The sequence below is a fragment of the Artemia franciscana genome, chromosome 9 (genome assembly GCF_032884065.1).
Source record: "Artemia franciscana chromosome 9, ASM3288406v1, whole genome shotgun sequence".
Lineage (NCBI taxonomy): Eukaryota > Metazoa > Arthropoda > Branchiopoda > Anostraca > Artemiidae > Artemia > Artemia franciscana.
In genome coordinates, this window is record NC_088871.1 from 12,261,465 (window position 1) to 12,275,941 (window position 14,477).

Genomic DNA, 14,477 nt, shown 5'->3' on the forward strand with positions numbered 1-14,477 from the left:
GGCGTAAACTACTTTAATAATCACGCTTAGATTTCTGTTTGATTGTGAAGACTGCACCAGAAGCAGGAAGATTGCATGCAATCCAAATGCACAGCCAGAATTTCACTTAGGACTTGGCACGATTCACTTCAGGATCAATGTTCCAAAGAGGCTTCTTAGTACTGGATCGAATCCGCTCCACTGGAACTGCAGTACCCACGGTAGCTTTAAGGCAGGCAACAATCTGCTAATAGTACGAGTTAAAATCGAGGCGAGCGAAATTCGTTAAGACAGAAGTTTGCGATGAATGATATTGCACTTTAATGGTAGATATCATTGCAGTTAAAGTCACAATGAACAGAGTGCAACTGGCACGTTTTCAATTATAATTATAGAACCACTTAGATTTTGAAGGAGGGGGTGCACTAATCATTGGGCATAACAAGGACCACTTTAGAATCAGATGATCATCGCGAATTTTTTCATCATCAATGTCAACAACACAACCGATCAGGGAAGCACTAGATAAAAAAACGTGATCTAGGTTATATTTGAATCCACCTTTACTGTGAATATACGTGAAGGCCTGGTTTTTCACTGTGATTTGAAAGCCATTAAGAAGCAATTCTAACAAAAGGGTTGATCTGCCTGAATCCTGATACAAATCATAGTTCAAGTCGCAGGCCAGAAGCCAAATCAGTTTCTTGGAAACTAGACTCTCTTTGAGTGACTTAAGACAGGAGCATTACTTGGCAAATGCAGACAGAGAAGCAATATTGCGGTGAGCCCAAGGAAGATAAATGTTCAAAAAGGCCTTATTATTGCTTTGGATAGCCAAGATGTTATCATCAGAATGAATCACACAAGGTTTAGATGTCTCTGCGGAAAAATGCTGCCAAGCCATCTGAAGGATGGCCTTTCGTTTTTTCTTGCCTCATGGTTATATAAATGGTGGGAGGAAGATTCTTTTAGATAGGAAATATTGGGCCTAGTAAGTAGATGCTCTTGCAGAAAAATAATGTCATTAGCAAGTACATTATCTAGCTAAAGATCTTTGTCCTTTGTACCATTTATGTTCAGACATGAAAAGCTAACGTAAGTCATTTTGTAGCTTTAGGCATAGCTTTTTTTAACACATCGTATCTCAAACTATATGACACAATATGATCTTTTCCACAGTCAGCATACTTAGGCCAAGCATTGCAAGGCATATCTTTAGCATTGTTATGGGGGCCTGCACACCTAGAGCACTTAATTACAGAGTGGCCAAGCGGGCAATCGGCTAATATGTGTCTGGTGCTTTGGTATCGTAAACAGAGCCTGGGTATTTCTTTGTAAACAGCGACTCAAAAAATTTGTATCCAAGACAAGATCCCGAGTTAAGAGCAATATCATGGGCAGCCTGATCCAAAAACTCAAGCCCATAGGCACGTGAAGATCCAATTTGAGTAGCCTGAACAAGTTGTGGGATTACTGCTTCGAGATCGACATAAGTAGTGCCACTAATGACATTTCTTACTATACCGAGTAAATTCCAATCTATGTTATTTTGAATTGTGATAAACTGTTAGCGAAACTAGTCTAGTTTTAATTATTAATAAAACAGTATTTTTAGACACTAGTGATTGGTGCATTATCAAATTGTATTATTAACAAGTAGCTTGGATTTTTCAATTGCTGGAGTTGATAGCTGTGACATTTCAGTGAGTTACAGACTATTGTTGTGAATTAGTATATCAATTGGCAAAAATATAGGAGGATGTAGGCAACATGTATTTTTTTAAATCTAACAGAGATTTTTTCTTTCATTTATTAAAAAAATAATTCAAGATGTTTGCTTAATCCAAGATATTATCTTTGGATAAAAATATTAACTATGTTTCATTGTGAATGGGAAAATTCCAAAGTGAAGAGACTCGTGCAAAATCCCACAACTTATTCTGCTTAACTTTAGCTACTTACGGAATGTATATCAGGTACACTACCTATTTGTAAACAGTTGGCTTTTTACATTATTCACGGCTTTCATCCTAGAGGCAACAGAAGAATTTTCATCCAAAAAAGCATATTTACTGAGCTTAAGCAAAATGGATTTTTCGAAACTTTAACCTAGTGCTATATGGGTGTATTGTCAAAGAATATGGAAAGAAGGCTGCAGGAGGGAGCTGACTGCTTTCTAATCACATGTTTTAAAGGAAACTGTAAACTTTGATAGCTGATGGAATCGGTCTCTCTTGAAATATTTAAGATCACCCCTTTCCGACGAAGTGCCTAAGGAAAAATATACTGGAGGCTTGAAAGTTGCCAATGAAAGTCAAAGTTGGAATTTCTTAGGTCTACCTGTGATAGAAATCCACCCACAAAGTAAATGAAACAGCTTAGAATCTAAACTACATGTTTCTTTTGAGAAAAATTTCCCCTAAGAAATTTGACGGACATTTTTATAAAAATATTTATTTATTCGTGTATTGAATTTGTGATTTGGCTCATTCCTGGGTGTTGAATTCGTGATGACCGCGCAACATAGCCATCTATTTCTTGAGAAATGAAAGCTTTATATTTGGCAATGACGTATGTTTTGAATCAAAGAAGAAATTAGCAAAATCTTTGAAAAATGTCTAATTTACAAACCATAACCATGGCCAACAGGTCAAAGATCGCTGCTGAAAGATATCTAACTGATATTTCTTCCAGGTGTTGCATCCCTGGATGTCCTACAGGTATGGCTGTAAGGTTTTTTTTTAATGCAACCAGTTGTTTTACTCATTATTTTTCTCACCTGATTTATCAAGCTGCTGCATACAATTCACATGGAAATTATTTAAAGAATTATCATTGACGATCAGGCCTCTTGCATCTAACCATCTAGCAACAATTTTCTTGATATAATTAATAGTCAGACCTCAGTTAGGGGAATAGGTAGGCATAGAAGAGTGAAAGTGACCCTGCACAATTAGCTTAGCCCTAGGTAACATTTAGTCTTATGGAATATTATGAAGAAAAAAATAATAAGACCAAACAGTAGTGCCATTTGATTCTGAATCAATGCCTAGGTATACTGACTGCTAGGCAACCATGACAATAATGCCCTATGCCCCCTAATAGGCTACTGCCAGATATAGCCATAAAGGTAACACTATAGGAGAGAGGCTGCTTTAAAGGAAACATATTAATAAAATAAAAGGGTATAAGTCCAGAATTGAGGCAGTTGAAAAGGAAACATATTAACAAAACAATTCTTACTTCATAATAGGCCTATGCAGAATAATTATAGTTAGTGCATTTTGAATACAATTCTGCTGAACTTTACCCCAACCCTGCCCCCACAATATGCAAACATATAAGTTAAATTATATAGTCCCCATGTATTTTACCATGTAACACTCTTGATTCAGTCTGTGTATCTAGCCTATAAATTGAATCAAGTGCATTGAAATTTAGAACCAGAAAACACATTGAAAGTATATAATTTCCGCACACCAAGCACCACCTCCCTTCTCTGAAGATCCCATATATACCTACCTAGCTTGAGGTAGCCTATATAGGCCTAGGCTGTCTAAAAATCAGATTATCATGTTTCCATAGAGGAAGGCAAAGGGTAGCCTACTTTGTCAGAGCAATGACTTATATTGAAAAAGAGCTTAAAACAAGGAATCTAACATTACTACTTTTATTTTATTAAGATATTTCCTTTAGAAAAACCTCTCTTCTACAGTTTTATGACTTTAAATAAAGAACACTGTAAAACAGGAAAAAAGCCTCTCATCACATTTGTTAAGGATAAAATAGGGTCAAATACTGTCTAAACTTTCAGGTACAATATTTAGAAAGATAACTAAAGCTTAAAAAGTAAATGTCTATTCTCAAATACATGTGTTTTTGTTTATGTTAATGTGTTTCTACAAAATTTGATTAGAATATTAAGAGGTAAATAGTATTAATCCATATTTTTCTTGCAACTTGAGTAAAATTATGTTTATAACCTTATCATTAATGAATAGGCTACCTGAAAATTTTCTTTCTTCATTACTTAGAAGGCAAGACTATAATCAATTAAAAAAGTAGTACTATTTCATTCCCCCATAGATAATTTCCAAATATCATAGTTGCTATTCTCACTACACCTCTTTAATTTACCTTAAATTGCAGCTTGGAGTGATATAAGGATTATCCATCCTTGTGATGCTCCATGAGAAAAAAAGGAATTCGTTTGGTGTAGATTGTGGCTGTTAGATTAGACTCTTGTGGAGGACTCTGCAGCTTCCCAATTGTAAAGGAACTCCTGGCAGAGCCATTCCCTATCAAGGTGGGACTTGAACATGTCAATTGAAGTAGCAGAAACTGTTTCTTCAGAGAGCTGGTTCCACATATTGATGATTCTTTGGCTGAAGAAGTGGCTTCTATGTCTACTCATGGAATGCTGCATGGAGAGATTCAAAGAATGTCCTCTAGTACCAGAATGCAAGGGCTGTGCAAAGAGACCGGGAAGGGTATTTTTAGAGAGGATTTTTTTGGTTAAAATAATGTCACCCCTTTTCCGTTGGTATGTCAGCGTTGCCAGCTTCAAACGACGTAGTCTTTCTTTGTATGGAAATTTATTCATGTTGGCAACCATCTTAGTGGTACGCCCAAAGTTACAGCCCAAAATAATATACATCTGAATTGTTGTCCATTTTATGTCATGTCATTTTTCCTAGTTAACAGGATAACACTGTAGAGTTACAGCTTTTCTGAAGGAAGTGATGTTGAACAAAAAAGAGTTGCACTGTTTGATGCCATTGCATCAATTAGTGAAAATTGTTATTTTTCAATTTATTCAATCAAAATATTAAAAATGGAATTTTTCAATGAACATACCCCCCCCCCCCTAAAAAAAGAATCTAGGGCGCATGAGTTCCTTTGCTCTCAGTTGATACCATTCATTTTGTAGATCTCTTTTGAATTGAACTATGCTGACAATATTTTGTATTTAAGTAATTCTTTTTCCCGTTTTGAAAAGTTTTATGAGATGAAAAGCTCATATAAGAAAATTGGCCTGTCTTTCAACAAGACTGAAACAGAGTTTATTGTCTTCAATTGTAAAGAAAGTATTCCTGTCCCAGCAGCAAAACTTTATGACAAGACAATAAAATCTTTTGTACTTGTACATTATGTAAGAAACATGCAAGAATTTGGATTACAAAGATCAGATGGGACAATAACCAGTTAGTTTGTAATGTATAGAATATAGTGTCTCATCATGGATGCTCAAATTAAGGATTGAGATTTGCCAAGGACTGAAAAGCAGGCAATTACATTATTCTAGGATAAGGAGTTGTTGTCCAAGACAAAACAGTGCACCAATGGACACACCATGAATTTGTACTCTTACAAGAAGCAACATCTTTAGAAGTGTAACCTAACATTCATTAGAATTGATTAAGCTTCACTTCTCAAGTGTTTCTCATATAATACATAAGTACCAACTCTTTATCAAGTATAATGAATCTTGGACTACCTGTGGATTGTAGTGGTAAATCAACTCATCTTTTGTTAATAGATGATTTTAATAGTAAAGTCTAAAAAGCTTACAGTAGGATTGTATCTTCAAAAGCTTCATACATGTCATGTGTTGATGTTCTCTCCTTTTTGGATTTTCCTATCTGATAAGAATAAATGCACAGTGCATTCTTGTTTCTGTAAAACAGTTTTTTTAAATCTGTTTTGTGCTTGCCTCCTTGGAAGCATAACACAGCTATTATCAACCAATATAATATACCAAACCCATACATGGTTGTTCAGAAAAGACAAGAAATTTTTTATATGAGTTTAACAGAAAATTAACCATAGGATGCTTTGTGATATTAGAGTCCATTCACTGTTCTCCTTCTATATATTTTTGCAAATTTTGTTTGATATTTTTTTGTACTCTACTAGTGACATTATGTTTTTTTGTGGGAAATAAAGTTCATTCATTCATAATATCCACTACTCCAGCAATGTGCCAATCCTTTGACCACACTGCTTATCCAGTTACAGGATTTAATAGAGAAAAAAATGGGTGCATTATATACTGTGTTTTCACTGTTTATAAAAAAATTTCACTGTTGATAAAGGTCCTAAATGTGGAGTCAAAAAATAAAATATTATTTTATTTATATTATTTGAATTGTTTTTTTTCCACTGTTTTATTTAAGTTATACCCTTTTTTCTTTTAAATTAGGTTCCAGATGTAGCCCTAAGCTAGGCTATATATAAAACTGAATATATACAAGATTCCATTACTGACATAGGGACAAGGTGAACACTACTCAATGGCTTTTTTATTCTGACAATGGCTTTTTTGTTCTTTTCTAGCTCAATGCTTGAAGCACTTGATGCATCTTTTAGTGCTGACTCAAGTTTATGGCCACATAGGCTTAAAGAACTGTTATTTTTTTTATAGATTGGCTACATTTGGCAGTGTGAATTAATTGATCAAATGAACAAAGTCAGAAAGTTCTGTATATAGCCTAAGTACATGTATGGCTCTATTAGAGAGGGGGACTGGGGATTACATGTGAGTGTAGGCTAGCTATTACTAACTATAGAAGTAGCATTAAAATGTACATAGGGTGGTATATTCATATTTTGGCTAGAAAAGCTATCTAAATATCAATAACTTTACTTGTATGTAATGCGAAATGCTTTAATAACAAAATTTTTACATCACAATATTTGAAAATTTCTGTTAATTGTGTTTTAAGGGTCTACTCAACTTGAATTTATGGGCTTTCACCATGTTTTCGAATTATCTGAAATAGTATAATGTGTCCATTATATCTCAAATTAAAAAATGAAATTTGGTTATCCTGGCTCTTCTGAAAGAAACACTATAATAATAAAACAAATCTACCTTGTAGTTCTGTAATCAGTAACTATTTCAAACACAATTCTTGCCATTGTGTCTTCCCTCTAATTGCATAGTTTGAATTGTAGAGGTCGTTTTTCATAGAATTAAAAAGGTAACAAGTTATAGAGATAAACCAAATTTAAATTCTTCCTAGACTTAAAAAAGTAACAAGTTATAGAGATAAACCAAATGTAAATTCTTCATAGACTTAAAAAGGTAACAGGTTATAGAGATAACCTGTTAGTAAAAATTAAACTATTAACAGCATGTACTTGAATTAGAAAAATCCTAAGTTAACCATGTTCTTGATCAATAACATAACAAATACACAAACTGTCAATGTTTTTACAATACATAATTTGAGAAATATGCATAGTTCAAGTTATAGAGGTTGTTCTTCATAGACTTAAAAAGGTAACAGGTTATAGAGATAAACCGATGTAAATTCGAGTTACAAAATCACTAAATTTACTCCCTACAGCCACTAAAAAGTTAGGAATAACTTTATTAGTGTATTATAAACTTGACATATCTAAATATGTCAAGTTTTTTGGGCAGTTGGACTTTACTTTCACATGTCAAGATCTTATAAAGGGGTTTAATTAGTTTTCTTAAAATTGCAATGTATTCCCCCCTTTTCAAAAATTTGATTTATAATCTTCAGTAATTTACTTCTTACTTCACAAACACCATATTTAAACAAGAGCTAAGAGCTCATATGGCACTTATGACGAGGTCGGAAGAGCTCATATGGTATGAGCTCTAGCAAAATTCTAAGAATCAATACATTAATTTCAAAGAAAAATCAGAGGCTTAATGCTGGTCGGGATTTAAAATAAGAGCTCTGAGTCACAAGGTGCTTCTAAATATCAAAATTCATTAAGATCCAATTACCCACTTGTAAGTTAAAACCACCTCATTTTTTCTAATTATTCCTCTCCCTTCAGCCCCCCAGATGGTCGAATCAGGGAAAACGACTTTATCAAGTCAATTTATGAAGCTCTCTTGACACGCATACCAATTTTCATCATCCTAGCACGTCCAGAAGCACCAAACTCGCCAAAGCACTGAACCCCACCACCTAACTCCACCAAAGAGAGCAGATCCAGTCCGGTTACGTCAATCACATATCGATTTCCGGTTTCCCCATCCAACTCCCTCCAATGTCAAAAGATCTGTCGGGATTTGAAATAAGAGCTCTGAGACATCGAGTTCCTTCTAAAAATCAAATTTCATTAAGATCCAGTCACCCACTCTTAAGTTAAAAATACCTCAATTTTTCTGATTTTTCCAAATTAACATCCCCCAGCTCCCTCAAAGAGAACAGATTCATACCAATTATGTCAATCTTGTATCTATAACTTGTGCTTATTCTTCCCATTAAGTTTCATCCCAATCTCTCCACTCTAAGGGTTTTCCAAGATTTCCAGTTTCCAAGATTTCTGTTTCCCCCTCCAACCCTCTATGTCCTCGGATCCGATTCAAATTGAAAATGGGGTATCTAAGACATAAGATTCTTTTATATATCAAGTTTCATTAAGATCTGATCACCAATTCGTAAAATACCTTGATTTTCACGTTTTTCAAGAATTCTGGTTTTTCCCTCCAACTCCCTTCAATGTCACCGTATCTGGTCGAGATTTAAAAATTAGAGTTCTAAAGCACAAGATCCTTCTAGATATCAAATTTCATTAAGATCTGACCACCTGTTCATAAGTTAAAAATACCTCATTTTTTCTAATTTTTCAGAGTTACTCCCCCCCCTACTCCACCAAAGAGAGCGGATCCGGTCCGGTTATGTCAGTCACCTATCTTGGACTAGTGCTTATTCTTTCCACCAAGTTTCATCCTGATCTCTCTGCTTTAAGCGTTTTCCAAGATTTCCAATCCCCCACCCCTAATGACACTGGATCCGTCAGGATTTAAAATAAGAGATCTGAGTTTCGAGGTCCTTCTAAATATGAAATTTCATTACATTACGATCACTCTTTTGTAAGTCAAAAATACCTCATTTTTTCTATTTTTTAGAATTAACCCCCCCCCCCCAACTCCCCCAAAGAGAGCAGCTCCGTTCCAGTTATGTCAATCCTGTATCTAGGACTTCTGCTTATTTTTCCCACCAAGTTTCACCCCGATCCCTCCACTCTAAGCGTTTCCCAAGATTTTAGGTTCCCCCCCAACTTCCCCTTCACCGGATCCGCTCGGGATTTAAAATAAGAACTCTGAGACATGATATTCTTCTAAACCTCAAGTTTCATTAAGATCCAATCACTCCTTGGTAAGTTAAAAATATCTATTTTTTTTAATTTTTCAGAATTAACCCTCCTTCCCCAACTCCCCCAAAGAGAGCAGATCCATTCCTGTTATTTCAATCACGTATCTAGGACTTATGGTTATTTTTACCACCAAGTTTCATCCCAATCCCTCCACACTAAGCGTTTTCCAAGATTTTAGGTCCCTCCCCAAACTCCCTCCAATGTAACTGGATCTGGTCAGGATTTAAAATAAGAGCCCTGAGACAGGATATCCTTCCAAAAATCCAATTTCATTAAGATCCCATCACTCCTTCTTATGTTAAAAATACACCATTTTTTCATAACTAGCCCTCCCCTCCAACTCCCCCAAAAAGAGCGGATCTGTTCTGGTTATGTTAATCACGTATCTAGGACTTGTGCTTATTTTTCCCACCAAGATTCATCTCAATCCCTCAATTATAAGCGTTTTCCAAGATTTTAGGTTCCCCCCTCAATTCCCCCAAATGTCACCATATCCATTCGGGATTTAAAATAAAATATCTGAGACACGATATCCTTCCAAACTTCAAATTTCATTAAGATCCAATCATTTTTCCCACCAAGTTTCATCCTGATCCCTCCATTCTAAGCATTTTCCAAGATTTAACCCCCCCCCCCAAATCCCCCCAACGTCACCAGATCTGGTGAGAATTTAAATTAAGAACTCTAAAACACAATATCCTTCCAAACATCAAATTTCATTTTTCTTTTAAATTAATGTATTGATTCTTAGAATTTTGCTAGAGCTCATACCATATGAGCTCTTGGCTCTTCTGACCTCGTCATAAGTGCCATCTGAGCTCTTAGCTCTTGTTTAAATATGGTGTTTGTGAAGTAAGAAGTAAATTACTGAAGATTATAAATCAAATTTTTGAAAAGGGGGGAATACATAGCAATTTTAAGAAAACTAATTAAACCCCTTTATAAGATCTTGACATGTGAAAGTAAAGTCTAATAAAGTTATTCCTAACTTTTTAGTGGCTGTAGGGAGTAAATTTAGTGATTTCGTAGCTCTGTAACTCGAATTTACATTGGTTTATCTCTATAACCTGTTACCTTTTTAAGTCTATGAAGAACGACCTCTATAACTTGAACTGTGCATATTTCGCAAACTATGTATTGTAAAAACATTGACAGTTTGTGTATTTGTTATGTTATTGATCAAGAGCATGGTTAACTTAGGATTTTTCTAATTCAAGTACATGCTGTTAATAGTTTAATTTTTTACTAACAGGTTATCTCTATAACCTGTTACCTTTTTAAGTCAATGAAGGATTTACATTTGATTTATCTCTATAACTTGTTACTTTTTTAAGTCTAGGGAGAATTTACATTCAGTTTATCTCTATAACTTGTTACTTTTTTAAGTCTAGGGAGAATTTACATTCGGTTTATCTCTATAACTTGTTACCTTTTTAATTCTATGAAGAACGACCTCTACAATTCGAACTATGCATAGGTTCAACTATACGTAACTCAAGGAAAAATCGTAGTCCCATGAATTTGAACTAGCGAGAGTCGACTCTACTTGGTTTTCTAAATCTAGAGTCAAATAAAGATAGACTCGAACAAGATTCTTTTGTCTAAGTTCTCTAAAAAAAAATTTTGTCTAAGTTATGAGTTTTTTTTTTGTGTGCAAAAGTTCAGAGAGGTAGTAGACTTGTCTTGTATGCGGTATTTTTTAGCCTTAGAAATAGGGAAAGACTAGAGATTGGAACTTACCAAAACCTTTGCAGGATGTAAATTAGTTAAGTACCCATTTAAAACTTTCATTGACTGAACTCAACAGCCCTCCAAGATAGCAAAACTCCTTCATTTAGAAATCTGCTTTTATAAATTTTTCTTTCAAAGGTTTTAAAAGTTTTGAAAGAATGTATTGAATTTATAAAGAAAAAAATCTCCATATGGTTTAAAAGCTGCTCAGTCGTTGAAATTGTGCTTTCAAAACTTAAGAGTCAAAGTAAAGTAGAATCAGAATTAAGGAAAGAATTTTTACTTGAAAATCCACTTTCTGTTCTGGACAGGAAATGTCTTCTATACAATCTTGAAAGCTTCAAAAAAAAGGAAAGGAGTACAATCCTTTCCTTCTCCCAAGAAAGGCGTTGGGTATAAGGTCTGGTATATATTTATTAAGTCTGGTCTGGTAATGTTGGTATATATTTATTAAATGTATGTTATTTGTTAAAAGGGCTGGTTTTATCAACTCACAGTTTATTTCCACGACTTTTGAAAGATGCTTAATATTATTTATTGAAAAAGAAATTTACTCTCTCAAATATAGCCAAAGGTTTAACTTATGTAAATTGCAGTGCGTTAGGTTAATAGAATGTGAATTGTAACATTTATGAATTATATATTTGCATATTACAATTATAATATAAAACACAACAAATGTTATCAAAAATATCAATTTCCGAAATGCATCTGTTTTCCTTTTTTGCAAATTCAGTGTTTTGTTCAGGAATGGATAAGGACACAATGACTTTTAACTTTTGCTTTAAATTAAAACTTTTCCAGCTTTTCTTCCAGTAAAACAAAAGTACACGTCTTTGGTACCCGAGTCAGGCCTCAATAGGTCTAGTGTCGGAATAATAACCTTACTGATTCTGGTACCTAAAAAAATTGAAGATATCTAAAATCATGGTGCTAGTTACTAATTTGGGCGGTCTTGCAAATGGATAAAGTAATATAGGTAACATGATTGTACATTGGATGGGTACCTCTGGAATGACCTAGCCTACTTTTAAAAAATGGTTTGCTTGGGAAACATTAGTCAATAACGTAAATGGAAAAAGAAATACAGAATAACTGTTCTTTATGCACTGCCTCCCCCCCCCCACTAAGAGGCGAAGGTTAAGAAACAATAAAAATTTCTGCCTTCTGCAAAATATTTGTGGTTGCTTCCATTGGGATGGTTATGCCAATTTAAAAAAAAAACTGTTTGAAATGCACATTTCTTCTTTATCCTCATCTTAGGCCCTCTCTATTCCTAAGAACTTCTTAGAATAATTTAGGCTTTAGATCCATCCCCCAAAGCCCCCCCCCCTCGAACAACTCAACTACTTTCCAATGTAGCCGAAAGTCCTACAATCGGATTCTTTCCATTAGGCAGTATATCTGGGAACACTGGTAAGGGGGACGGTGGTGCCCCCCCCCCCCGGAAAACAAAAGACGTTGAAACAAAACACACAAAATAAGAAAATGCAAAATATTCCCATTCAAATCTAGCTAAAAACTATGTTTTTTGTAGCCCTTGCTCCCTTTATCCCTTATAATTTTTCCTTTGAGTACTCATAAGTAGAAAATATATTTTACAGAGTTTATAAATTGTTGGAAAATTAAAATTTAAGAATAAGTTAAGATCTCTACCTCCACACCTAGTCCTTTTTAAGGCAAGCTGGCAGTATCTCTTCCCTTTTTTTGTGAAGCTTATTATTGATCTGGCTTTTTATTCTTGCAACCCATGATGTCATTTGCATTTCTCATTTGAAATTTATTTCTCATTTGAAATCAACCCATCAGTGCATGCCTTTATTGGTTTGAGGCAAGATTCCCCATATCCTGGTGCACCCTGACTGTTCTATTCATTTTGACGTCCCTTGATGAGTTTTATCTGAAAAAAGTAAATGAAGCCAAGGTCTTAGCGGGACTTACAAAAATCTCTCTTTTTCAGGTAACAGGAATGGCAGTACCTATTACGAACTTTTTGACTTTCCATCCAACCCAGCAAGGAAGAATGCTTGGATTACAAGAATCAAATCCATTTATCTAGATTGGCGCTACCTCCCCTCATCAAAAGTCTGTGGGTTACATTTCCATGAACAAAAACCATCAGCTTTTCCTGAGCACAATGACTTTTGTCCCACTATTTTCCCAGTTCCAGTTGCTGATGAAAGGGATATACCATCTCATACTGAAGGGAATTTGATTTTAAACGAGTCACAGGAGAATTGCAACTTATGTCAGTGTTGTCGAGGTAAAGATGCCAGAATACGAGAGTTAAATTCTGCTGCTTCCAGGTACATAGAAGCAAATAGGCAGCTGTCAACAGAAAACTCACAGATGGTGTGCGAGTTGGGCATGTTGAGAGAAAGAATAAAAACTTTTGAAGGAGCTATAACAAAGCCTTGTAAAACTGAGCATGTTCTGAATGTCAACATCAAAATGTTGAAAAAACAATTGATGGAAGAGAGAATGAAAGTGGCTGAGCTTGAGCAGAAATTCGCCCTGAAGCTAGTTGAACTTGGTGAATTGCAAAAAGAATTTGCTAAGTGTAAACAGAAAGAAGCAAAAGATCTTAAATTTGATGAGAGAAAAATGTATGAACTTGAAAATGAAAAGAAAAACTCAATTCAGCTGAAACTTGAAATTCAAAACTTAAAAGAGAATAAAAAAGTGTTAAAAGCAGAAGTATCTAGCTTAAGGGAAACCATCACCATACAGGCTGATAAGATAAAAAATCTGGAAAAAGAGTATGGGTGCTTTAGTGTCAGATTAATGAGGCAAAGTCAGCCGAATTTGAGAAAGAAAAAAGTTGGGGAGGTCTCTTCAGGAGGTGTCAAAGGGCTAATGAAAAGAGGTATTGTTCTAGAAAAAATAGGAAAACCAACTCAACAATTACGTAAAAGGAAAATCAAATGTAATGATGATGCTGATGATGACCTCATGGATGATGTTGTGTTAAGTGAAATTGTGAAATCAAAAATTAAGAGGGATCCATCAGATGATGAAAGTGAAGACAATAGTCACGGTAAAGATAATTTCTTTACTGAACATGTAGATTTGTCGTTTGATGACAACTGAGGTATCAGTTTAAGTAACAGTTGTGGGTCTGAAGTTTTCAACTAATTTTGGTTTCTCTTTCCCTGCCTGATGAAATTTTATAGAGATTTCTATTATTATTAGTTTTTTTGTTGTCATTAAATAGTTTTGTGAAAAATATCCTTATGGGTTGTACTTCAGTATATAAATTGTATATGTATTTGAGTATTTAATTTTGGGGTGTAGGGAGAGATGTTTTGCCCATCGAATGTAATGTACTGAAGGATGAAGACAAATGAAAAAGAAAAAATGTAAGAATAAAAAACTTTAACAAACACAGTGAAACTCCTATAATACTCCTAAGTACTTTCCCACTATCCTTGCATATAAAATGCTCATTTGTCAACAGCAAAAATCTTTTCTTCATTTGCTGGCGGAAAAAAAATCTTTTGCTCTCCTAATTCAATGAAAAATCAAATTCAAATGTCAAAAACACTTTAAGTGGCTTTCATTGTCACTTGTCTTCTAATCAAGGCTGTGTGAAGTCCCAGCGAAGAAGCAGGTTGATTTAA

General features: G+C 34.6%; 1 protein-coding gene across 1 annotated transcript; it reads left to right on the forward strand.

Moving 5' to 3' along the window:
* The first annotated feature begins 2,539 nt into the window (after window positions 1-2,539).
* Window positions 2,540-14,085, forward strand: LOC136031006 (uncharacterized). The gene is made up of 2 exons (XM_065710169.1): window positions 2,540-2,699; window positions 12,818-14,085. Exons 1-2 carry the CDS (start codon window positions 2,594-2,596, stop codon window positions 13,945-13,947), a joined length of 1,236 nt encoding a protein of 411 aa, XP_065566241.1. The 5' UTR covers window positions 2,540-2,593; the 3' UTR covers window positions 13,948-14,085.
* The last annotated feature ends 392 nt before the right edge of the window (window positions 14,086-14,477 follow it).

Coding starts and splice junctions, on each gene's coding strand:
- LOC136031006 (XM_065710169.1), top strand. CDS start 2,594: ATGTCTAATTTACAAACCATAACCATGGCCAACAGGTCAAAGATCGCT. Junction 2,700..12,817: donor CATCCCTGGATGTCCTACAG/GTATGGCTGTAA, acceptor TCTCTTTTTCAG/GTAACAGGAATGGCAGTACC.